The following is a 25,887-nucleotide window of genomic DNA, read 5'->3' as shown; positions in this document are numbered from 1 at the left end:
GACGAACACGTACAGGGGAAGAAGCATACAGGTACAAGAAAGGTAACACAGAAGGACAAGGAGAGGAAACACACAAGCACAAGTGTGCTCACACTTGACACAAGTGACTCACATTTGAGTCACACTTGTTGAGCTCTGACGATCTAGTCCAGAAATACCTATCCAGAGATAACTTAGCACATTCCATCAATAACAGCTATATATAAATGTCAATAATGACATTAGAATTGAGGTTCTTTCAACCTGTTGAGACCCCACAAAGGCTACAAACTGTGGGTAATAAGTTGGCGCGAGAACAGAGTTACCCCTCATCTCAACTCTGGCCTCAAAGAAAATGGTAAAACACACACACACACACACACACACACACACACACACACACACACACACACACACACACACACACACACACACCTGGATGTGTGTGTGTGTGGATATGGAGCACCACCTGGCAAATGGAATTTAATGTTAATAAATGTCATGTTATGGAATGTGGAATAGGAGAACATAGACCCCATACAACCTATATATTATGTGAGAAATCTTTAAAGAATTCTGATAAAGAAAAAGATCTAGGGGTGGTTCTAGATAGAAAACTATCACCTGAGGACCACATAAAGAATATTGTGCAAGGAGCCTATGCGATGCTTTCTAACTTCAGAATTGCATTTAAATACATGGATGGCGATATACTAAAGAAATTGTTCATGAATTTTGTTAGGCCAAAGCTAGAATATGCAGTTGTTGTGTGGTGCCCATATCTTAAGAAGCACATCAACAAGCTGGAAAAGGTGCAAAGACATGCTACGAAGTGGCTCCCAGAACTGAAGGGCAAGAGCTACGAGGAGAGGTTGGAAGCATTAAACATGCCAAAACTAGAAGACAGAAGAAAAAGAGGTGATATGATCACTACGTACAAAATAGTAACAGGAATTGATAAAATCGACAGGGAAGGATTCCTGAGACCTGGCACTTCAAGAACAAGAGGTCATAGATTTAAACTAGCTAAACACAGATGCCGAAGAAATATAAGAAAATTCACCTTCGCAAATAGAGTGGTAGACGGTTGGAACAAGTTAAGGGAGAAGGTGGTGGAGGCCAAGACCGTCAGTAGTTTCAAAGCGTTATATGACAAAGAGTGCTGGGAAGACGGGACACCACGAGCGTAGCTCTCATCCTGTAACTACACTTAGGTAATTACACTTAGGTAATTACACACACACACACACACACACACACACACACACACACACACACACACACACACACACACACACACACACACACACACACACACACACACAGGATACAGAATAGCTTTACGTCTTTACAAGATTGTAATTACCATATTATATATCCTCACAATCCCAATGTACCTTCTTGCATATGCATAAATAAATAAATAAATAAATAAATAAATAAATAAGTTAGATCTTGCCTCGGCCTGCAAGGATTTGGGTGGTATGGTGGGTATCGTGTAGGGGAAATGGGGAAAGCTAATAGGGAGTGGTAGTGAGGGTGTTGTAGTCCCTTTTGAAGTTCCTGAACTGCTGGTTTGGGGTTTCCCACTCCCCTATGGTATGGTTGGGTTGCTCGTTGCCCGAGACGCTATGCGTATTAGTGGCTTTAGGTATTGTATGTACTAGCTCTATCTATAAATCTAACTTTATGTTTGTAAATCAACTATGTATGTACTTTCCCTGAATAAAGAATTTGAATTTGAGTTCAGATTAATCATACACTATGTATGATTAATGTATAAGCTGTGTATGCGTTCACTAAAAAAAAAACATTAATAGCAACTCTTCCATTGTCCTGTAATATCCAATATTGTAAATTATTTTAGATATTATCAAAAGGCTTACCTCCAATGTATTTGTCCCCTACATAATGACTATGAATCATTAGTCAAATTATAGCTAAGTTACCTGTCTTTTTAGTTTTCTTTAAAACATAACCTCCCAATGGAAAAAGAAAATGGAACTTTTTAATATAACTGGTACACTAATATACCATTATCAGGGTCCTGGTTGCACGTCTGCTGTCAACACGATAGAGCCCCACGTGTGCTCTGAACACGACCAAACCCCATTTCAGTTCAAATCATGCCTTTGATATCGATTAGTTTTAAGTCATAATTTTTAAGTGTTTTTCCCACTTCTTGCCCGAAACGCAGTGCGTAACAGTGGCTTTAGACATAGTATATACTAGCTGTATCTACAAATCCAACATTCCGTTTGTAACTCATTTTGTATGTATGTAATTCTACCTGAATAAACATTATTATTATTATTATTATTATTATTATTATTATTATAAGTAACCCCATACGTCTCATTTTTTACGGAATTTACCAATTCGTTTAAAATACAATGTATTATTAAATTTAAAGTACTGCAATACTGACATTTCATATGCATCGGTCTCGATAGGTTAGGTAGGTTACATGGGTTCGTAGATTAATATTAATAATAATATTAATAATAATAATTCACTGAGTCGAGAGACAGGCAGCCAGTGTGTTCATTCACGTTAGACTTACATCGAGGTCCTCCCGCCCCCCACAAGGTCGAATTACTGACCCCCGCCCAAGATGCAAGCCCACAAGCTGACTATCTCTTGAGTCAGCAGTACCTACTTACTGCTAGAACAAAGCCATTAGATGATAGGAAATGCACCTAGCCGTTTCTGTTCCACCCGGGATTCGAAGCCGGAATTCTCGATAATGAATCGCGAATGAACCGATTAGGCTACCTCAATAAAAAAAAATTACAGAGTGGTAAATCAAGAGAACGGGGTGTGTGCAGGTTCCGTTGAAGGTTGCACTGGTGTTGATCTTGACAAGGGACACAGGTGTCATGCAAGGCCGTTTGACAATCAACGCCAGGAAACCACACCTCTTCTTGTAGCAGCTGTATAGTCCTCACAAGGCCTTGGTGACCGTGATGTGTGAGCTTGAAAGCCCGCTGCTGGAGAACTGTTGTTGGAGGATCAGAGCCTAGTAGTCTGCTTTCTCTGTTGCGTCACGCTTAAATTGTTGTTCGCAATCTGGGGTCGCAGTACATGTCTCGTTAAGAGTAAGAGCACTAGAGACGGGACCCAAGAGCCGTAATTCATTCCCCCGTAAATACAACTGAGTACGACTATATGATTAAAGATCATACTTGTTTATCAGTCCTGAGCTGGAACTTTGTTATGATGAAGCTGTTAACAAAATACCGACTGTTGTAACCGGCCTGCACCAGGCTTGTTGTCATCACTGTCATGGATGAAGTGTGGGCTCCTTTTCCGTCTGTCTGTTGCGATATGCTCAAATGTTATACATCTACTGTTAGCTCTGTTTCCAGTGAATGTTAGAAGCACTCATTTTATGAGTGTATCTTTTAAATTATCAAATGCATGCTGTTAGGCGCCTCCTCTCTTCTATGGAGTATGTTTTTGTAATCTTATTCAGATGCTTAGTGATGGTGATGAAGACCGGAGAGAAGCAGGAACAGTAATTAACAATCACCTAAAAAGTATCGAACTTCCTTACAATTTGAGAGAGGTGCAGTGTTCACGATACAAGCAACTTTCTTGTAATCTAGAGTTAAACCTACCCAGTCCCGATAGGCAAATTCCCAAAAATAGCAATTTAACCTTATCTGAATACACTATTGTCTGATATTAACGTGTTGTGCTCAGCTTGGGGGACGACTATATGTGATGATGCCATTAATCATTTTTCAGCGTGTAATGTGTCCTTAAGTACCTAACTGACTACATGCTGGAACATATCGGTGGCACTGTTAATGTCAACACTCAGACGTTGATAACTGTTGTTGAAACATCTTGTGGTGGCACTTAAGTATGGGGAGGATAGTGTCCGTGCCAGCGAGGCCCTCATGATGGCAACCACCAAAATCTCGGGATGTTTCGAAGATCACTATTCACTATCGTCTCAGACTGGATGTTTGTAGTGAAGTGTAACCATTACATGTTTTACGTTTTAGACGTATCCAATCTTACATTTACCTCCTCGACCCCCGTTAACCTGACCTTCGTGCCGCAAATCTGTACGTGGAACATACTCTCTTCAGAGATGAAAGGACACATAGCTTGATAATGACTTATTTTTACACGCTCGAAGCACTTGTTACCTTGAGCGGGATAAGCGACACCTTCGTGTGGGTAGTCACCTCCACGGTTGCCACATTTGTTGCACATGTTCCCTTATTTATGTCGCCGTGACTGCTTGGAGCGTGTTCCTTTACTCCAGTTATTGCAGTTATCGCGGCACCCTCCCTGGACCTGACGTTCCTGGTCGTTGCTGGAAGCACCATCAACACCGCTCTCGCCGCTTTCCATGACGTGAGGGATGCGTGTGCCTCCACTCGACAAACCAAGTCTAGTATTTTGATGAGTGTACACTCCATTTCAGTGAGTTCCGGGGTGCGTCAACGTTCATGTAATATACCGACTCTTTGCTGTTTGATTTATTTTTCTTTACCATGGAAGCCACAAAGTGATGAAGAGACGGTAGACGTGAGTGGTGCTAGGCTGCGACTTTATTTGGCCGTATCTTGACTTTGTCTTGAAAATGTGTTATTGTCATCGCTGCATTGTGTCTAGATTCTAAATGGTCAGTATATTTGGCTTTGAACATTGGAAGCGTCATAATCCTAATCCCCACCAGTATCCCCTTGTTAGTCTAGTGTTAGATATGTCACATACTTGGAACCGTAGCCTACAGTGTTAAAGATATCACCTCGGCCCAGCACAGTGCAAGAGGTGCCACACACTGAGTTCTCTACAGTGGTCAGTGATCAAGTAATAGATCACATTATGTGATCTCATAGTAGCAACCACAAGAACATAAAAATTAACTAGCCCCGCGGCAGGACCGTCGTACTAGGAGGCTCCCGTTTATATCCACCCCTCTCACTCAAAAACATATCCAGGGAATATATTATTGAACCCTGTTAAACCGCTTCAATAATGCTATTCGGCACCACACTTCACTCGTCCACAAAATTTTTCCAGTTTGTACCTTTTCGTGATGGATTCTGACCTGCTCCGACGGTTCCAAAACCTTGTTTATGCCCTCAACCCACATAAGTATCTCCCTCCATCTCCATGAGGGAGACCATCTCCCACTTTGTTCTGTCTTTCCAGCAAATACAGTGACACTTCATTCTCTCTCTCCATAGGAAAGGCACTTCCAAAGACAATTCTTCCTCTTTATGCCCCACTTATATTACCCTTTTGTACAGTACCTATTGCGCCATAATTAAAAGTATATTCTGACGTTTGAATTCTCTGTCGAAGCTGGTCTTAAAGTTGTAGATGGAGGTGGCTTCCACAACTTCTTTCTGTGCATTCCATTTATTGACCACATGTATAGGATATAAATAATTCCTTACATTTCTTCGACTCATTTAATTGTTTCAAAATACCCCAATACCAGGTACTAGCCTTCCCATCCTTCTCTGTATTTTCCCTACCACACTTCCTACCAACGGCCTATTCTTAGTACTGTGGACGACATGCGTGTCGCTTGGTTCATATAGTTGAGCACCGTTTTGTGCCCACTAACTGGATGGGTAAACACCCATTATCGTGCTCACGCCTGGTTATAGGGACCTCAGCAAGCTATGGGTTCCTATTCCTGTTAGGTCCACCCAGACACACGTTACAAAGCCCTACTGATATACTAGGCTGTTTGTAGGTGGAGTATTGTAAATGTTAGTATCGTCATGATATATGTTGTCAATTTCGTAACAAAATACTTTTCACGGTTTTACGATAGTATTAAAATACTACTGGGAACTTTTTGTTCCGAGTAGCTGAATATAAAAACAACAACAGACTGCACGCTCTGGGGGGTGATAACAGATGTTCACCTCCTGTTGGAAGCCTACCTGACGCACATGGCGTTCCTGGCCGTTAAATCGCTGCAATTCAATGTCGTTCAGGTTTATAAAAATATATATATATATATATATATACTGTTATTATTAACATTGTCGTTAATGCTGGTTTTACTGAAAGTAACACAACAGCAACAATAAAATAAATAATACAAAAAACTATAAGCTAACAATACAAACGTAATAAAAATACATATAATTATATTCATATTTTACATGTTTATATTATATAAGTTTGGATTCGGACCTTGAAGGAGCTGCAGTTCGGGTGTGGTCTTAAAGACCTCAAACTGAGGTACCTCAAGGACACTTCATGTCTCTCCACACCCTGCTGAACGACAGCCGGTTGTCTCCTCCACAACCAGCTCCTATAATAAACATGACGTCCCTCCCATAACAGAATCTAGCCTTCTCAAATTCTTCACATGCATACATCAATTAATGACTTGCCCAACGCCTTCAAACACCTAAAACTACACAATTTGTTGATCAAACTACCTTGGTCTTTTTTAACATTTGAAATAACATAATAAACAAGGCATTCAAGAGTACACACAAGAATGACTGCCGTCCTCTGACAAATAGCGACGCTTTTCGCTTGTATGCGCTACGGCCAAAAATTGCCGAACTAGAAAATGGAATTTTATTTTCCCTATAAAATGGACCCAAAGCAGCAAGTTTTGGGTCCTCTGGTAAGTTAGGAGAGTAGCAAGTTCTCCTAAGGTTTCAAAACGCCATGAAAACTGTTAATTTAAAGTGTCCTTTCCTGACCTAACAGACTAAGCCAGAGGACTCAAAACAGAAAACGGGACCGTACCTCACTTTCGCGAGCTGCTTCCATTTTCTAGTACAGTACGACAATTTTTAGTCTTAGTGCGCATACCAGGGAAAAAGACGTTATCCGTAAGAGGACGGGTTGGCCAACTAGCTCACACTTGTAATTAAGGGGGCAGCCTATTGATACAGTTATAATTACATTACCTATATTTCGTAGTACTCAAATTATCATGCACATTATGTGGCAAATATTTCCTTCACTTGGATTTGAGTTTCATTGTTTATTGATAATACGGCATTAATTTATTATTGTCAAATTAATTTTTTCACCTGGATGGCCAATACAAAAGGTTATTGCTGTGCGTTGAATTTTGTAACTAGCTCATCAAGATTATAACTTGCTTAGCTAAATGAATTGTGGGGTTCAGTCCCTGAGCCTATTATGTGCCTCTGTAACCCTTTCCACTACCGCCTATAAGTTGGGTATGGGGTGCATAATAAATGAACTGAACTAACTGAAAGATAAATCACAAAACTAAATTCGTGTAAAAAAAAACTAGCACTTCATGAAAATGCTATAGAATTTGTTGGTTATTATTTATGTTAAATATGAAGGGAAAAGTGTCTTGGAAGATAATATTAGACAATAAAGTTATGCAGATAGATGAAAATATAAGATGAATGAAGTAACTGAGGCCAGCCTATCCTCGTGTTTTGGTAGTACAGTACTTATAGTAACGATGTGGGCCATAGTATATACACCGACGTACAACGAAATTACAAAGTAGCAATCGGCACTATTGAATTGGACAAACTGGAAAACTATTTTTTACTTGTGTTTCAAAGAAAAAATAACCTAACCTTCCTAGGCCTAATACACGGTATCTGAGGCCTAATATAGTACATATATGTGTTATACTAGGCCTATTAATATTAAATTTTGTTTTTAGCTTCAATTTTTATAAAAGAATTCCTTACTAGTCAGTATACTATAATCTAAAAGCTAAGTACGTACGAATTCGTGACTATTGACGATCGTCACAATAAGTACTATCTAAACAGGAGGATGGGTTACAGCCGCAGTGGTGATGATCCATCATAGGATGGATCAATATTTAGAAAGTACAGTAGGATAATTTCCTGTTGTTTTGCCTCTAGCACGTCTGGCAGACCGGAAGCCCGTGGTTACGGTAACATTCTCCAACGTCTCGTACCCTCTCTCAAGGCATACCAATTTACTACACCTTTACTACTACTTTACTATAACGTTACAATTAGTTGTTATGAGCTTGTATTATATTTTAATGTAGATTTGTTAATTTTTTTTAGTCATAACGCTAACAGATAAACAGGAAAGGCATGTTCCTTCCTCGCTACAGAAATGGCAATAGGCTACCTGTCCTATGACACCGTACTCAACCAAAAATTTCCGAGGGAAGATCCTTCCCTGCGATGGTAGAGGGTTAGGCATTTCCAGGTAGATCCAAATTATAACTGTCAGTGGCGAGAGGGTTGGTAGGGGGTAGGGAGAGTGCGGGGTGCGGTGGATATGACCACCGGGGTCATTTTTATATCCCCGACTTTAACCTTCACCCAGACTCCTGCCTCCCTTTCCCCGTGAAGGACAGAGAGAGGAGAGGGCGGTATATACCTTCCCCTGGGTGGAGGGATGGCGAGCCGGTTGGAGGGTGGGAGGGATGGTTGGTTGGTTGTGCAGGCAGACCGGACCCAACTGTGTCAGTGGCTGTCGACCAGCCGGGGTGTGAGCACTTGTTTGGTCTTAAGTGCTGTGCTGTGACGGTGGGCTCTTGTGTGTTCTTCCGTGGGAGGGTGTGCTGTGTTACGCTTACATGTTCTGTGCTGTTACGCTGAGCGGTGCTGTGCTATAATTATATATTATATACTGTGTATCCTACAACCCGTGTTAGCTAGCTTCTGTGACTCGCCCGACACACACTATTGAATTGTAAATTCGCGCCATGGAGGTTAGTTGGCTTGTGTATTTCAAAACGCATTATTAAGTATAATGAAAAAATCATTTATGTTTAGTAATGTTTCTATATTTATATGGTTGATACAAGAACTGTTTTTTTCTCTGTATTCTGTAATATACAGTTGACAAAATTTAGCCCTAAATACGGGCTGCAAAATTTGAGAGTTGCTGGGTTGATTACACTGACTCCTCTTTAATTAACAGACCATTTATGTTTCCCTTCACCTTAAATCTATATCCCAGGACGTTAAATATACATGAGGCTAACTATCTCCAAATTTGCATGAGATTCTGTTAAGTCTGTTCTGCGAAGCCAGGATTCTTGAAATATTTACGCATCCACTTACGAAACCTGTACATCTTTCTTAATAAATGTAAAAGCCGGTCTTGATTAAGTTGTCTAAGCTTCGGAGGTTCATATCCCAAGCTTATAATTGTTATACACAACCGTGCAATGCTTCGGAGCTCAAATTGTTTAATAAATGTACACAGTCAGCATGAATGTTATGATGTAAAAGTTTCGATGAACATTTGTAAGTGGTTGCATAAATGCTGATGCAGCCTCGCAGGACACTAAACATTTCAAAAAGTCAAGAATGAGGCGTTAACCTAATTAGATAGCTTAATGTTTTTTGCTAATCTGAGGTAAAATATTTTTTACTACATTTTCTGATAAACCTTTGTCCTCTTTTTAAATTAGGCCTTTAAATTTTATTTAGAATGCTCTATAATACCTGTTACCTAACACCATTTCTATGCTTTTCTGTAATGTTGCATTGAACTTGAGTTTTCGTGATTCTTTTGTGCCCATACCCTCCAGTTTGATGGAAGAGTAGAAATGTCCCTATACCCATACTATTGACGTTGGTTAAATGGTTATCCCAATTGAGATTTTAAATAAACATTAGCAGTGAACTATTTACAGCAGTAAAATTGTGGAGTTTTGCCGACTGAACTTTGCCAGTGTCAGTCTATCTTGGTTGATTACGATATTTTGCTTTCTTAAAGCATGAATGCTATACTTATTAGATTATTAAACTTACTCCTCTCGCGATTGGAGTAGTGCGTCGCCTCCAACTGGGTTAGGGCTTGACTTTCCCTCTACTTCTGGCCCCCTTCCTGTTAGTGTCTGCGTTAGGATTTGGCCGCTTCCTCCGGGTTAGTGTGGCCCCCTTTTCCCCCTCTTTCCCTGGCAGTGTAACTGCGCGTTAGGGTCTGGGCTCCGTCCCCTTCGGGTGACTGATGTAGGGGTCTGGCGTCCTCACCCCCACCTGTACGCTAGGTTAGGGTTTTGCTTCCCTACCCCCATGTGACAAGGTAGGGTCGGGCCTCCCTCCCTCCGTGACTCTGCATAATAAATAACTTCATGCATGTTTAAGAGCGCTTACATTTCACACGGTAAACTACATTATCACATTCATTCACCGTTATATTAACGTAGTATATATTATTTAATAGTATTATAGCGGTGATATGCTATTTTGTGTAGTCTACGAGTAATCCCTACACTTTGTTGCTAATATGACCAACTATTTCCGTAAATCTATTTTTAAACTATTACAAATAAATATAAAGTAATTTTTTTTCCTCCCTGCGCGGGCCTTAAACTTCTGGCTGGCCCACTAAGTGTTACTTGTTTCTGTTTTACTTAGGCGGAGTATGAGTGTTTAACTCGTTTGGTCGCTTCAATAAGATTTCGCCCCATGTGTTTAACAACTTCTGCACTGTTGAATCTAAGTTGAAATCTTATTGGGTTTGTAACTGTGCACTGTTAGATATTGTTCCCGTGATCTGTTGCGAATTCATTGTATTGAATTTGTCACGGTTCAAAACTAAATATAATTTAGTTCATTGCATGAAAGATGTGCATCGTAAATTTCAACTAAACCCAAAACGTAAGATGTAACACAAATTATTAAAGGCTAGGCTTCTCAATATATTTGTCTACTCGCAATTAATAGTCCAGTCTTGTATGAAGTGTATTTTGGTCCGTATTTCATGTTATGGCACTATTCAACAAGTAAAAATAATTATTTGCAAGTGTTATATTGGAGTGGGTGACGAATCATTGCCTGAAGAGCAAACTGTGTCCCTAGGCCGTGCTTATCTGTGGCTTCCCGTGTCAATGAAATTGAAATACAGTACTTTATTCATAAATGTTTTTTTCATATTTATAGTTTACACAAATTACAGTAAATTGTCATAATAATAATTTGTAATATCTATTACATACTATGTACACAAGATTCTAGGGTTTTAGCTTTGGGACTCCGCCTCCTAACTGTTCTCTCTGGTGTTAGCAAATCAAGTGCCTGAAAACATTGCTACATTTGTCGAGCAATTGGTATAGTGGCGATATATTTAAAAAAAATTCTATTGAAACTCACGTTGGTTAAGAAAAGAAATAGGCTTGGTGATGTCAACGCGTTTAGAGCCAAATCCAGGACCGTTTTGTCATTTTAAGATGTTTTCCTTATGACTGTAAAATGTTAAACTTTTTTAAATTATCCTTGTCATGTGGAACCTTGGTTAGTTAAAATTTGAAAGTTCAATTATTACTTTTATAAAAACATATAAAATGCAGTTCGCGTATTCTGTGAATGTTATTTCTGGGCTACCTTTTAATATTGATCCCAGTAATACAGAAGGGCAATATGCATCTCTGGTTTCAAGTAAAATAAAGTACTATAAATTTTTATAATATATGGCAATGTATACAATACTCTAGATACAACAGTTTTGGATATTTTTCAAGTTTTGTCAAAATTTAGTTATCAAAACCTACTAGAACGGATGACTTGTATATGTTAATACCGTCATGGTTTGGGGTGGATGTTTGACCATAGGATTGATTGAAGATTAAGCCACCCAGGAGGTGGCATGGGGCATGAATAGCCCGTAAGTGGTATATTTTTTGAGTACAGTAAATGTGATTTTTGGTCGTGATGACCATAGTACCATAAGGTATACAGTAAAGGGTGTGATGCAGGGAAGATAGTATGAATTTGTAACATTGGGCAGAGAAATGGTTGGGGAGTAGCAGGGGCGTTGTCTTCCGGAAATGTATAGGTGCTAGCAAGCTGACGCCGCCACAAAGGAAGGGGTACACCACAAAGGAAGGTGTAGAGTGGCCGTCGCGCTGATTCAACTAACTGCGCATATAATTTGAACAAAAATAACAGGTTGGTAAACAATTCGTAGTATTCAACGGTGGCCACAAAGATGTCAATGAACTTCACCTCGGTCCCACGTTAGGAGAGGTTGCGGTCTTCTGTCGTGAAAACTGGTTTTGTACTGCACAAAGTAGCGGTTGCATTACCCAACTCTCATATTAATCTCCAATAATTACCTCTTAACTTTCACAACCCTCAAAACGGGAAATTGTTTGCAAACAAATCCTTGTTGCTCGATATGATTTTTTGTATTAAAACAATACTTTACTAGCCCTTTGTATATATGTGTTGTTAATTTGCAGTTTTACGGAACATTCCCTCTGCTTCCTCTTGCAAATGACTAGAGTGCCCGCTCTAACACCCTCCCCACCTACCTGGAGAGACTCCTTGCCCTCTGCGGTCATTACTCCCGCCCTCAGCACCGCTGCCAGGTGTAAAGTTCAACCAGCCATTTAAAACTCGACTTCGATTGATACGTCATGTTAGGAATGGATATTACAGTAATGTTAGTTTGAGTAGCCTATCATTCGTTTGTAGCGTGGAATTATTTTGTTTGTATAGTAAAACGGACCTTTGGTTCTGTATTTGGATATTGCACACAATGTCAATTAACTTTTTTATATCAAGAAGTATTCCCGCCTCTCCAAATAAATGGCTTAATGCGTATAAGGAGTGTGCAGCATTGTATTAAAAGTTTCATAAACCTGTACACTGAAAATTCCTATACCATCTTCCTAGGTCTTAAATCTGCATTTGATATTGATTGATTAATTGAAGATTAAGACACCCAAGAGGTGGAATGGGCATGAATAGTCTGTATACATTTGATATTGCAAATCCGTGGCATTTTAGGCGAGTTTAGCAGAATGGATGTTGGTGTTTCGCTGGATACGAGGGTATTTATGCAGCAGGAAGTTGTCTGTGCTGTTTACGCTGTTATTGGCATTACTGTTAAGGCGTTAGTACCTTTTGAATGTGTTGATCTCTGTGCTACTAAATTGTTCCTAAAAAACCTAATGAACACATGATTAGATATGCTAATATAATAGCACTGGGCATACTATCACCTAAACTATTCTTTATCTCTTAGACATGAGGTCCTATTTTATGGTCATGTTTTATCCAGACAATTTGGCAAAATGATGTACTTGTCGTACATTAGATCTTTAGTTCAGTATGCTGCACTTCTGCACTAGTACATGGTGGAATGCTTGGTGGCCTGGCAAAAATGGTAAACTTATGAAGAGCATTCCAAACGTTATTGGTGTTAGTAAACTAATGTTTTAATTTGAATCAAAATGGTTAGGCTAAGAAACTACAACCCTTGCACGAAAGCAATCTAGACCTTTCTTGAAGGTCAACATCCTTAAATAATTATTACTAAAACTGTGGAATGTTCCCTCCCTTTTTTTAAATTAAAAATTCTGACGTTACCACCCAAAAAACCAATGAAATGTCAGCCCAAACCTCATCTTCAAAGCATAACGCCTTGGGCTAAGTTAGACTGATACTAGATTAACAGAGCTCTCCCTTTACCAAACCATATACACTGAGCTTTTATTGTACCGCCCATCCACTGGTGCTGCCGGAAGTGCAGTTGTGATCATAAGCAACTGGCGCCCTTTACCATTCAGTCGTAAGTATTTGCCATACTCATCGTTTAACACACACAAGCTGGAGGTCAATAGGTGTTACCAGATTTGTAACACAACTGAGATTAGAGTTACTAGGAAAGACTAAATTAGGTCTCGCATTATTGGAAACATAATAATCAGTAGAGACCTGATCACCACATAAAAAATTCTCTGGAGAAATACACAGGGAGAGACGATTTGGCTTGAGTGGTGCTGGTACACAAACAAGGTGACAAGCAAAAATTAAAGTACTCTAACAACACATTTTTCCCATTATCAGAGTAGCCAATACGTGGAATGACTTAATCTTCAACTATAGATTAAAAGGCGGGACCAGAGAGCGTCTGTCTTTGAAAGTACAGCAATCGGAGTAAAGCTAACTATTAAGAGTACAATTTCTTCAGCGTAGTTTATGAATTACTTACAAAATACCACACGCACACGTACGTATTTAAGCAAGAATATATTTTTTTTTGCTGTAGTTTTACCAAAACATTCTTTGAATATCACGGTATTAACACAGTCTGATTCATCCTACCGTTTCATAGAAGCCAAATTTGACTTCATGCAGCGGGCCACTCTCCTCTTTACAGCCTCACCATGATCATTACTTCACCTTCATAAATATCCTTACGGAGCTACCTCTTGTTGAGGGGTCGCTTCGTAATAAAGCCTTCAATAAACTACTCAATCCTTGTTGGTGCAGCCACAACATAACTGTCAACGAAGGATTTACCAGACGTAACACATACCAGGAAACAAATTAACGAAACGTCAATTGTAGATAGTCAATTGTTCAAACAGTAATCGAAAATATAACTGAACACTTTCGTTGTACCGAGTTGACGCTTTTACTTCTCGGCTCATGTGTTAGTTGTTGCTGGCAGGTTTCTCTTTCAGCTCCTCCCCCACCCCCCAATAAGATTCCTCCCACCGCCGGTCCCCTTCCACCAACTCCTCCACCTCCCACCCGTTATTCAACTCTCCCACATCAACCTCAGGTCAGTAAACGTTTAAAACAAAGTATTATTTGTTCAGCAAAGGTGTTATATTGTACCGTCTTGTTAGTTTGCAACCGTTCCGCCCTGGTTCAAATGACGCGTCTGTTCTCTTCCGTGTATACTTAACGGCGAGCAATTGTCGGCGGCGGCAATAGCTGCAAACGGTCACCTCACTGGAAACGGGATCGCAGGTTTCAGGAAGTATAATATTAATATGTGTCGGGGAAAACATTAACCTACATTTATAGCAAGAACACCTGGAGACTTGCTCGCCATGACACTGTAGTTTGTGGCTCCGCACCGGTTTTTTCTAGTGTCTCCTATTGATACTAAGAGTACCAGTTGCTGGCAATTCACAAAGAATTTTTACCGTATTCACACTTTTCTCGCGCGAGAGTCGCTCTCCAACCATGAGCCAAACTTTCTACGTTTGCAGGACTTTGTGCCTTCTTTTGATTACTTAACGCCAGCAGCAGGAGGTAAGTAGGTGGTGACAGCTGGGCCTCTCTTCCTCGTACTCACTGTTGGGTAAACACCCCAACCGGACACCCGCACATAACTGTTCTGATATAGCTCGCTATTCAGATACCCAGGAGGCGAGGGCCAAGAGCTAGATTATGAGTAGCTTAGGTAAGCACAGAGGCGGGAGCGGACATAAACAAAATAGGATATACTGTAATATATTATCTTTTGCCAAATTTTCACCTCGACCATTTAACAATTATATTGTATTTGTTGACTTTTGCTGCTAAAACACACTTAAGTACACACAGCAATGTGCTTAGAATATTCTATATGAAGGTTATATGGAGGAATCAAGAGCTAATTATCAGTTCTAGTATTCCATATAACAGGATGGCTAGTCATATATGGAATAAGGAGAAAACATGAAATGCGAATCTAGTCTACTAGCCTGCACTAGCAAGCTCTGGGTAGAGCACGAGGTAATAAGATGAGGTAATTATGAGAAGAAAGCACCAAGCCAATATGTCTATAAAGCAAGAATATCTTATAAAATTGGGTGTAGGAGCGTGGGAGTGAAATTGGTTCTCATTTGGTGTAATAGACACGTTCAGCGACCGTAACCAGGTGTAAATAGTGATGGGGCTGAGGTAAAAAAGAAATTGACTAGTTTAACATGGTGCGGGGGGTTTAAGGTGGTTTAATCTGTAAATTAGATAAGTAGAAGAGAGAGGGCGATGGTGAGGTCAGTGCCCGGCAGTGGCGAGTCACTCCTCTGGTAATGTGTTGTAAATACCACGTGATTTTAATTCTTGGCAATTATCTTTTACCGAGGGGACCGTCCTTACGCAGATGGTAACAAGCCAGCCCATCCTCCTAAGGTTTCCCAACGTCAAGAAACGTCGTACTAAAGTGCCCTTTTTTAATCTACAGGAGGATCTAAAACAAAAAACTGGACAGTATGTCAATTTCGCGAGCCGCTACCATTTTCTAGTTCAATTTTTGGCCTTAGAGTATACGTCCAAATGCGACGTTCTATTGGGAGGACCCTGAGAGCTTAGTATGTCTTGGCTTAGTATGAAAGATCTGACCTGGTTTTGGCCAGGTCAGTGGTTTCATCTGATCTGGCCACAATTTATTCATACATGGGCGAGTATAAATTATACTCGTTTAAAAGTTTAATTAAAAAAGTGATAGTGATATAAAATTAAGTGATAATATTTGACTTAAAAGTAGTGATCATATTAATGTTTTATTTATAATAAAAACAATTGATGCCTAATATGTTTAGATTCCAATCCACAACAGCCAACTTAACAAAGAGAGTTAATTTAAACTTTGATATAAACACTAGACTAAATGAAGAAGAGAATAAAGATTTGTGCACTATGACCTTACAGGAGGATGCTGATGGTAACAAGGAGCACAAATGAGAAATCTTAAAAGAGAAAATAGTGATGACGAGGCAGACTGTGCAAGAAAAGAGAATGCAAGAGAAACACTAATGGCAGTAAATACGCGCACACATTCACACTTACCCTTAAAATAAAGCTTAACCTCAATTTTTTTTTCTAAATACGTAAGGAAAAAAATCCTTAAGGTATTATGGAACATTATAGTGATGTGGGCTACTATGTGCGTCTCTGTCGAACAACAATAGTTTATCATGTATATATATATCGGTCGTCTTTTCAATTTTATGATATGATAGTATTAAAAATTATGCAGTCATTTATTTAACTTATTTTTCTGAAGTCTAAACAGATGGCGCTTCATTAGCCATTCTGGAATTTTATTTAACATGTGATTTGTACAGCCAATAAGAGGGCAGGGATTTGTGGCACTGCTTTTCATCCCAGCAGAGCAAGAGTAAACTTGCTCATTGCAGGAATGAGTATGGTAACTCGCTCAGTGATCGTAAACGGTAGCGAATCACGACGGTACTCCGTTATGCATCTTGTATAGTCACTGGACAACACCGGTCTACAACTAAAATACTTCAGAAACAAATAAAGTCAATCTTGACTTGGTCAAGTCTGAAAGAGGTTTGGTTTACCCTAGTTATTTAGCAGTTTGTGCTTCTCATTATTAAACTTTTTGAGAGGGAAGATAAAAGGGGAGGAGAGGCATGGGGAGGGGGAAGGGAAATTGAATAGAGGGATGTGGGGGGAAGAGGGAGGAGATTGGGAACAGTATTTTTTAGATTTGACAGTATAAACTATCTTCATGTATTACCAACGTATGTAATACATTCACTACACCCTCAGTAACAGCTCCAGAAAAAACAATGTGAACACAAAGGACAAATTGTGGTTCTTGGTACATATCAGACAGATTTATCCAAGGCGATGTAGTAGTGGCCAAGGTTTGAACAGTCACTCTTTCAATTGTATCGGATGAAAGGTGAAAAAGAATATATATTGTCTTATCCTTGACAAATTCTAACCATTCATGATCCAATAGATATTTTGACATGCTAGAGCTAGGAAGCTTATTCAGACTACTAGGTTTCCCTAGACTGACCCCCCCCCCCCCCTCAGGATGAAACCAATTTACTCCTAGGTGAACAGAAGCATTATTTACAAGAAAACGTACCCAAACACCTCGTCCTGAACGGGAAAGCGGGAGTTATAGCTGTTGGTTGAATCATGGGGGACTGGTTAGTCGTTGGCTAGACCCTTGATAAGCTTAGCAGACTTCCTGTCATAGACAACAGGAAACCAACACGCACGAACACGCGTGTGTTCGTGCGTGTTCGTACAAGCCAAAGAATATCTCACCTTGGTTGCTGAACTTGGAAGCAGAGACCCTGAGCACGCAGTTTTGAGCAAATCATCCTAGCTTCCGTGAGGTCGTCAGCTTTAGGCAAAATTAAATCTGTGTACACTGCCCTCTATCGGCATCGTTACGTTAGTTGGGTTTGTGAGGCAACGCTGGTGTAATGTCCCTCAGACATGTCCCAAATTTGTCTGAGGGACAAAAGTGGTCCCTCGTTTTTTATATTTTTATTGTTCATATCAAAGTACTAATCTTGTCAAGCCGAATTTTTGCCGAATACAATCTTCGTTTTTACTGAACGAAGGTTGTATTCCGTAAAAATCGGAGGAGTTGTGTGGACATGCTGGACTACACACAAACAGGAAATAGAAATCCGAGGGTTATTAGACAATTAATAAGGCAACCCACATTGCACTAAGGCTCTAAACTGCAGGCCGTTATATTTTAACATATCGAGTAAGATGTTACGAATTTATAGTTAACACTCAAATTGTAATAGTCATGGAGAAAATAAGACTTGTGGAACATTTAAGAAGGAACTGCTTCAGAAAACTAGTTTTTTTCTTTTTGAGGGGATAAATGTCTAGTTTAAAAATGTCTTACATATGTAAGTACGTTTTTACTGGCTGGCCAGGGAAAGCGGATAGAGGTGGACAAACTGCACATTCCTTTATTGTCGGCTTCTATAAGCGTTTTGAGCCCGCACAGGAGCAGCAGCGCTGAAGATGAGTACATGTACCTAAGTAGCAGATGGCATGAACAGTCAAGATGGAGAAATTTGACAGTCGCCTCTGAGGCTCTTGCCTCACAACTGTCGTGCTCCTAGACAGAGTTGGGACAAGGGACACCTGCGTTTTCGCCACACTGATTCGTCAGAGGCACGCCCTCCCTCAAAGTGTTACAGGGGACTAAAACCCCTTTTAGATATTACCGAATTTAGGGAATCGGAGCGCATCTGATACAAGAGTCGTTGTCGCCCTTAAATCAATATAATCACCACTGTCACTGTTAAAAGGCGCTCTGTGGCAATTGTGTGTAAAGTACAGTAACAAGCAAACTGTAAGGAATAGTATAACTTTTATAGTATTACAGCGAGTGTTCCTAGTTTATGGTCTTTTCTAGGCCAAAGTGGTCTAGAAAACTCTGAACTTTCATTTTGTTTTCATAACAATAATAGTATTATTGAAGGTGAAGGAAGGACCCAATATAAACAATGTTCTGCATTGTTTATATTTATTACAGTGCAAACACTGTATAAAACATTGTATACCTTGAGAAAGGATGTAGATTACATCCGAATTTTTTTTTGTTAATACAATTATACATGCTGAGTTTTTCCTTTACGTTCATTCAAGCAGTAAGGCATTGTACCAAGTTTCTAAATAGTAGTAGTATTATTATTATGACGTCTGAAGTGTAATTCTTGTGTAAAGCTTAAGTTCCATTAATCAACACAAATGACTTTCTCCTTCCCACAGTTGCCAGTGTTACGAACCGTACTCTTTGACCCGAAACTTGTTTTGGGTCTTATGACCTAATATTAACAAGCAGGTAAAACGAGGGTTTCAGGGCTGTTACTTTCGACTCCAAATTATAGTAAACATTTTAAGTAAACATGGAAGGCGAACGTGTTAACAGGCTCAGGTACTGAACCCCCGAATTTGGTTAGCTATGAAACTAGCATGTTTTTAAGTATTGTTATTTTAAGTACAGCAGATTTCTTATGTATTTACCTTGCAAGGGAAGAAAAGTGGTGCTAAATCCCATTTGTGTTGCAGATATGGCGGGTGTTGTTGGTGTTGGCGCTGACCACGACGGCGGCGGTGATGGCGGAGTGGGCGGACGTGGATGACTCTGACGTGGGCGGCAAGAGGGTGTTGATCCTGCACCCCATGTACGCGGCCTCGCATGTCCTCACACTGCGTGCCATGGCCCGGGCCCTGGTCGACAGGGGTCACCAGGTCAGTGAGCCAGCTCTCTGGGCAGGGTGGAGCGCCTCGACCCGTGATGGCAACAGCGCGCACGTGGGTGGCGACACTGGCCCACAGCGCCCGCCACCTGTTGGCAGGAATTGAAATCTTGACATTCTCATTTCTTTGATATATATATTATTGCAGGTTGTACTAGATCCAATAAATTTTCGTATCAGGGAGGGACGTTACTGGTTACTCCCACCCTCTGATGCTACTCTCCCATTTACCCAACAAAACATAGTCTCAGATTTGGTAGCATTTTGCCACATGAAATATAAACTTTTAGGGTTTTATAATGTTTAGTTTATATATTTTACTCTTGGTTATATGTTCTACTCATGGATGTGAATGCAATACCCTAAGGGGTTCAAACCTGACTACTTGATCTCACCACCTCGTAGTCACTGGTAAGCACTTGCTACTGATATATAGGCTTGACCGACAAATGGAGACCATTGTCTCTGGTAATGAATATTGCCTTCATTATTAGGTATTTAAATAATCACTAAACTGTTTTCAAATGTCAACCTTTGGGGTAGTTTACATGTACTGATTTTAACTATTTAAGATAAGTAGTTCAAATCGGTACCTTATGATTATTACACCCTGCTAATAGTCAATATAACCTTAATTATGTGGTAATATTTTATTTCAAATACAGATTTTATATAGGGTAGTGCTAGGCTATTTAAATATTTTTTTGTATTTAATTAGGCTATCTTGTATTTATTAGGCTAGGCATAGATTAGACTACAGTATTTGCTCTAGATTAATTTAGGCATGTATTTAAGTACTGTCTGTGGGTGAATCCTGTTTCGACTCCTAGTCATAGATTAGAACATAAATCAGATTGAGTAAATGCAAAAATATAATATTTACTCTGCTAATATGACTATTCGACTTTGCCTGAAAACATTTGTTTAATGCTCGTTAGTTCAGCCCCCTCTTCTCTATGAATTAATAATACTTTATATATGACTTGAAACTGATAATGTTCGTATTAATCTTGAATTCTACTTCAATTAATTCCAGTGTTTGAAGCACATTTCTAAATACTTCACGGACGTAATTTAAACCATTAAAGAATTCTAACAAGGAAAATATCAAACCTACTTTGTCTAATTCTACACGAATCTAGTTTATTTGTTGAGAAATTGCCTTTTGATTTCACACTATGGATAAATTTATATATAAATAAATTTTTTGGGACCGTGCCTAGCTTGAGAATGGGCTCTTAAACGTTGGAAACATGTACCCCAAATAAAAATAATTATCATAACGAAAATGCCTGACAACCTAGGCCGAACTAGGCACAAAACCATGTATGAATATTTGTATTTTTAAATATGTCGTTTTTTATTACACCGAACTTAAAATTTACCATCTGTTGCATCTTGGGGGACGGCCGAAGTTTGGACAAGCATGGTTTGAAGATGGGATGCTTATGGTGAAATTATGCATCGTCTTGCTTAGTGGTTACTATGGGGGACACGACACTTGCCGCATGACGTGAGCCACGTAAATATGAGGTGCTCACATATGTTAGTGGTTGGGAGGTGTTGCCAAGTTAATGATATTGGCCACTTTTGGAGAAGTATAAACTCACCCTTATGATACTTTCATTCGTTCCCCTTTCGTTTAAAAATTGCGGACATTTAGTGTCCTACAATTTATATTTTGTATTTATGTATACATTATAAAATACCATAGCAGAAAACGGGATTGACTGACTTAACACAAATGATTTTTCCTTTCGTGATGGCGGCGGTGCAGGTGACGGTGGTGAGGTGGCAGGACACCCACCAGTACCCTTCTGCCGACTATCCTGGCATCGTAGAGTTCGTGCTGGCCATCAACAACTCTGACGGCACCGTACCCCACATGACTCATGAGGAGAGAGCCAGGTAGGTTGGTGGGTTTTCTGCTAGAGCCTGTCGACCCCCCCGAGCGTTATGTGAGAGCGCTAGGCTGGTGTATGCTCCCTCTCCCCCCAAATTCTTTGACAATATTTGTGCAAATCACAAATGCTATTTATTGCGTCTCGCCGCACATAATGAGTATTCTCTAGATAGCTACAATATGTCCTTACCTCTGTGTAGGTCTGGTTGGCACGATGCCGGGCTTGACTAAACCGGTTTTATTGTCTTCTTGCACGGTGTTGTTTGTTCTCTCTGAACCTGTGTAATATTGACAATATTTACTTTTCCACACTACATTTCTCCCTCCCATTGCTCCATCCTCACAAAACTCTCTCTATTTTACTTCTCATGGTGCTTCTTTTTATCTTAATCGCACACACTGCCCCTCTCTTACTCCCACGCGCGCGCACACTGCTCTCTCCCTCTCTATTACCTGCTATTGTCTCATCTTACGCAGCTTCGTGATGCCCCAGGAGCTGATGTGGGGCCACGGGACGTCATGGACGGCGCTGCCTGTGGACGCCTTCATGACGGTGGCAGCCTTCTGCAGGACGCTGCTCGGGGACCTGCCTCTCCGGCATCACCTCAGACATCAGCGCTTCCACGTCGCCGTCGTAGACCTCATCTATAATGAGTGTAGTCTGGCGCTGGCGCATGATTTGGGTACGTGTGTGCATGTGTACTTGCCTGAACGTGTATGCAGGGTAGTGCTAGCTTCTGAGCCCCGCCTTACCAGCTGTTGGTTGTTTAATACAGTGACTGCCGATACGTCATATTTTCTTTTAAAAGTACAGTACTTATATTATTCATTCCTATATCCCATTCTGTTTGGTTATTGCTACACAAAAATGTGTGTGTTGGGTGTAGTATAATTTGTAAGAAAGTGTCTCCTCTCAATGACGGCTGAAATATTAAAATAAATGTAAGAAATTGCTCAGTGGATGTCTTAACTGGTTATTTTAATCAATCGTTTCCAGGTAATTTCCAGAATCATGGAAGGTTGCTAACGTTCATCATGTTAAAAGCATGAAAGGGCTACTATAACCTGCCAGTACTGTCAATATTTTTTTTAACCTACATACTACTTGAAACAGTAATAGAGTAGACTGGCAGTTACCTTTAAAATGCTAATTATGATATAATACATATATTTATTGGAAGTTTACGTTTTAGGGATTTCCTAAAGTTATAAAATTAATAATATATTATTTTAGTTATAAAATACATAAACACGTTGGTGGATAATCTGTTCAGCCTTCTGCATCACTGTTCAGCCCTCTGGGACAGCTTTAAGTCCCATTATACATTTAGGAACTAGGGCGTTACTAAATGCAGTCCATGTTAGACAAATGTGAATGTTTAAGTTTGGTAAAAGAAAGTGACGTTAGCACTCAAGTCAGTACATGATATACTGAGAAATGTGATTGTGAAAGGCGTCTGAGAGGCGAGTTGGGACCGTAGTCCAAGACTTTAATATTAATGATTCGCAGCGAGCTTTCTGAATAGTTGAATCCTATCCAGTTGGATGCCTGACTTTGGACACAGAATCGGTGTTAAGATGAATACCAATGTTCTCCTTCTGTCACTGTGGCGTCGTTGGCGCACAACTTCATTGGTCTAGGGTTATATTCCCAGGCAGACCGAAACGGTTGGGCACGTTTCTTTACACTTGATGCCTCTGTTCGCCTATTAGTGAATATATACCCGGAAGTTAGTTACCTGTTGTAACCTGGGAAATTCCAGTCTTTGGTTTGGGGTAGATAAACCTAACAGGCTTTCTGTATCAGAGGGAAAACCAAAACTTTAACTGCGCAAGTGAGACCTAGCTTGGGTTGTCTGAGCAGTTTTGGTCACCATACTACTGTATAAAATGAAATGTTCATTAAGGATAAGAGGTTAATTTATTATTTATTATTATTATTTATTTATATACAAGAAGTTACATTGGAGGTTAACAGAAAATATAGAAAATAAGTTGAATTAACATTCTTGTAAAGCCAGTAGCCACGCATAGCGGGCAAACAGGCATTTCTGTAACATCAGGAGTCTTCTTTATTACGATTAAGAGCACTGAAATCACATCCTCGTAAATGGAACAAAACAAAGGAAAACTGACGATAGTAAACTAGACAATATAAGCGAGGACTCTTACGTTGTTGTATGGATGGGAGTTTGCTCTTATCAAGATGTTTGTTGCTTTAAATTGTATCAGTGTGCACTGTGTGTATTGTACGTGGTGCACTGTATGCATTGTATGTGATTCGCTTACCAATAGATGCTCCATGCTGTACACGTTTGACTTGGTGCAGCTACGCATTATGATATGGTTTCTTAAAATTGTATCCCCCCATCCCTAAACTATATAGATCCTCTGCAAATATATTCCATCGTTTGGGCCCCTAAACTGATTTTTTGAATTATTGTCGTCTTATCGTTACTTCTGTCTTCTTGTTTCAATGGGTGATGTTCATCTCTCCTGTTTCCCACATTTATTGGTGTCCTCTCTCTCGCTTTCTCTCCTTTCCACTTCACCCTTCCCTTATTTATTTGCTTATTTATTTGCCCCTTATTTGTTCGCTTATCCCCTCGCTTGCAGGTATTCCTTCGGTGGGGTACTGGGCGTTCACATTCGCTGGAGGAGAACCTCAATACACGACAGCCTTCAGCCCGCCGTCATCAGTGCCATTCATACTATCACACTACCGGGACGTGATGACCTTCAAGCAGCGTCTCGTAAACCACATCCACGCCCTCGGCAGTCACGTCGTTATGCAGGTCAGTGTTTTATCGCGGAGAAAGGATAATTGAGAGCCATCTAAGGATAATAAAGGGCTATTAAAGCGTAATTGAGATATGGGGGCAGCCTTGGGGTCCAAATGCGGACATGTCATTCGGATCATGGATGCTAATCTGTGGCTCCAGTCAGTCTTTTTGCTTTTGAGGTTCCTTCATTGTTGCCACAAATGAGTTGACAGTAATGCTATCTGGGAGAGTCATACATAAGTGTCATCCTTCTCCGTGTCTCCTCAGGTTCAGCTGGCAGTGACGGGATGGCAGATCAAGCGGTACCTGCCGTCCTGCCCTCCACCCGGGACGCTGCTGGCGGAGATGTCCGGCATGCTCATAAACTCCCACCCGGCGCTCGACTACCCCAGACTACTGCCGCCTTCATTCATCAACGTTGGAGGCCTGCAGGTCCAGCCACCCCAGCCTCTGCCACAGGTAGGCGGTCGTAGGTCCTTCTGCTCTAAGTTATAATAATAATTATAATAATAATAATTATATTGTACGTTGATGTATTTGCTAACACTATAGTGACCATAGGGCTCAGCATCAGGAACTATTTTCTCACTCTTGTTTGCAGGCTAAAAGTTCTCCCTAGGCCTATCATGGGTTTGACAGTTATGATTATACCAATGTTTAACATCATTATTTCAGTCATTCTCATTAACATAATTAATGTGCACTTGGTTCCCCCAGAGTCTGGAGAGGTGGGTGGAGGGCTCCGGGTCGGCCGGCACCATACTCTTCACTATGGGCTTCATCTTTAATTCTCGCGTCGTCCCCGCCCGTGTCATCAATAACCTCATGAGCGCCTTTGCCAGACTCCCACACCGGGTGAGGGAAAACCCAGTCTCTGTACTCACCTAGTTGAGCTCTGGCTCTTTGGTCCCGCCTCTCAACTGTCAATCAACAGGTGTACAGATTCCTGAGCCTATTGGGCTCTATCATATCTACACTTGAAACTGTGTATGGAGTCAGCCTCCACCACATCTGTATACTCGTATACACCCTGCTGTAGTTCTCACTTGAGTGAGAAGTTCTCACACAAGTGAGAAAGTAGTGGAGACCAAAACTGCCAATAGTTTCATAGTTATGTGAGAGAGTGCTGGGAAGATAGGACACCACGAGCGTAGCTCTTATTCTGTAACTACACTTGGGTAATTACACTGCACTTGTTTAAACGCGCAGGCTAGCTATTTCACGTTAAAGTAAGTTTATCGAGATAAAATAAACCCCAAAAGGATAAGTAGCTCAGGCTTTCTATCCTCATTGGCTAGCTATTTGGGTTCTCCCAGACATAAACATCCATCACTCTTCCCTTTATATACAGTACATGTATATACATGAGCTACATTAGGCATAGGCATATTTGTTTGGTTTTAAGTATATTTTTCCGGGACACTATAAAATTAATAGTACAAATAGTGGTTTACTGGCGGTCCGTTACTACTTGCTGGTACTTTAAACCAAATAGGTACTGTAAG

At 40.3% G+C, this 25,887-nt stretch overlaps 1 protein-coding gene across 1 annotated transcript in view; it reads left to right on the top strand.

The window, feature by feature from the left end:
- Positions 1-8,362: 8,362 nt before the first annotated feature.
- LOC123770683 (UDP-glucuronosyltransferase 2A3) overlaps positions 8,363-25,887 on the top strand; it is a 21,197-nt gene continuing 3,672 nt past the window's right edge. Inside the window, exons 1-7 of the mRNA XM_045762766.2 lie at positions 8,363-8,671; positions 19,506-19,688; positions 21,474-21,604; positions 22,077-22,282; positions 24,216-24,394; positions 24,650-24,841; positions 25,100-25,237. Of these exons, the coding sequence (XP_045618722.1) occupies positions 8,666-8,671; positions 19,506-19,688; positions 21,474-21,604; positions 22,077-22,282; positions 24,216-24,394; positions 24,650-24,841; positions 25,100-25,237 (1,035 nt within the window). The 5' untranslated portion in view covers positions 8,363-8,665. The remainder of the gene's footprint in view (positions 8,672-19,505; positions 19,689-21,473; positions 21,605-22,076; positions 22,283-24,215; positions 24,395-24,649; positions 24,842-25,099; positions 25,238-25,887) is intronic.

This window comes from Procambarus clarkii, chromosome 56, assembly GCF_040958095.1.
Source record: "Procambarus clarkii isolate CNS0578487 chromosome 56, FALCON_Pclarkii_2.0, whole genome shotgun sequence".
NCBI classification, from domain to species: Eukaryota; Metazoa; Arthropoda; class Malacostraca; order Decapoda; family Cambaridae; genus Procambarus; species Procambarus clarkii.
Note: the sequence above shows the minus strand (reverse complement) of the source record. Positions and strands in the feature narration are given on the sequence as shown.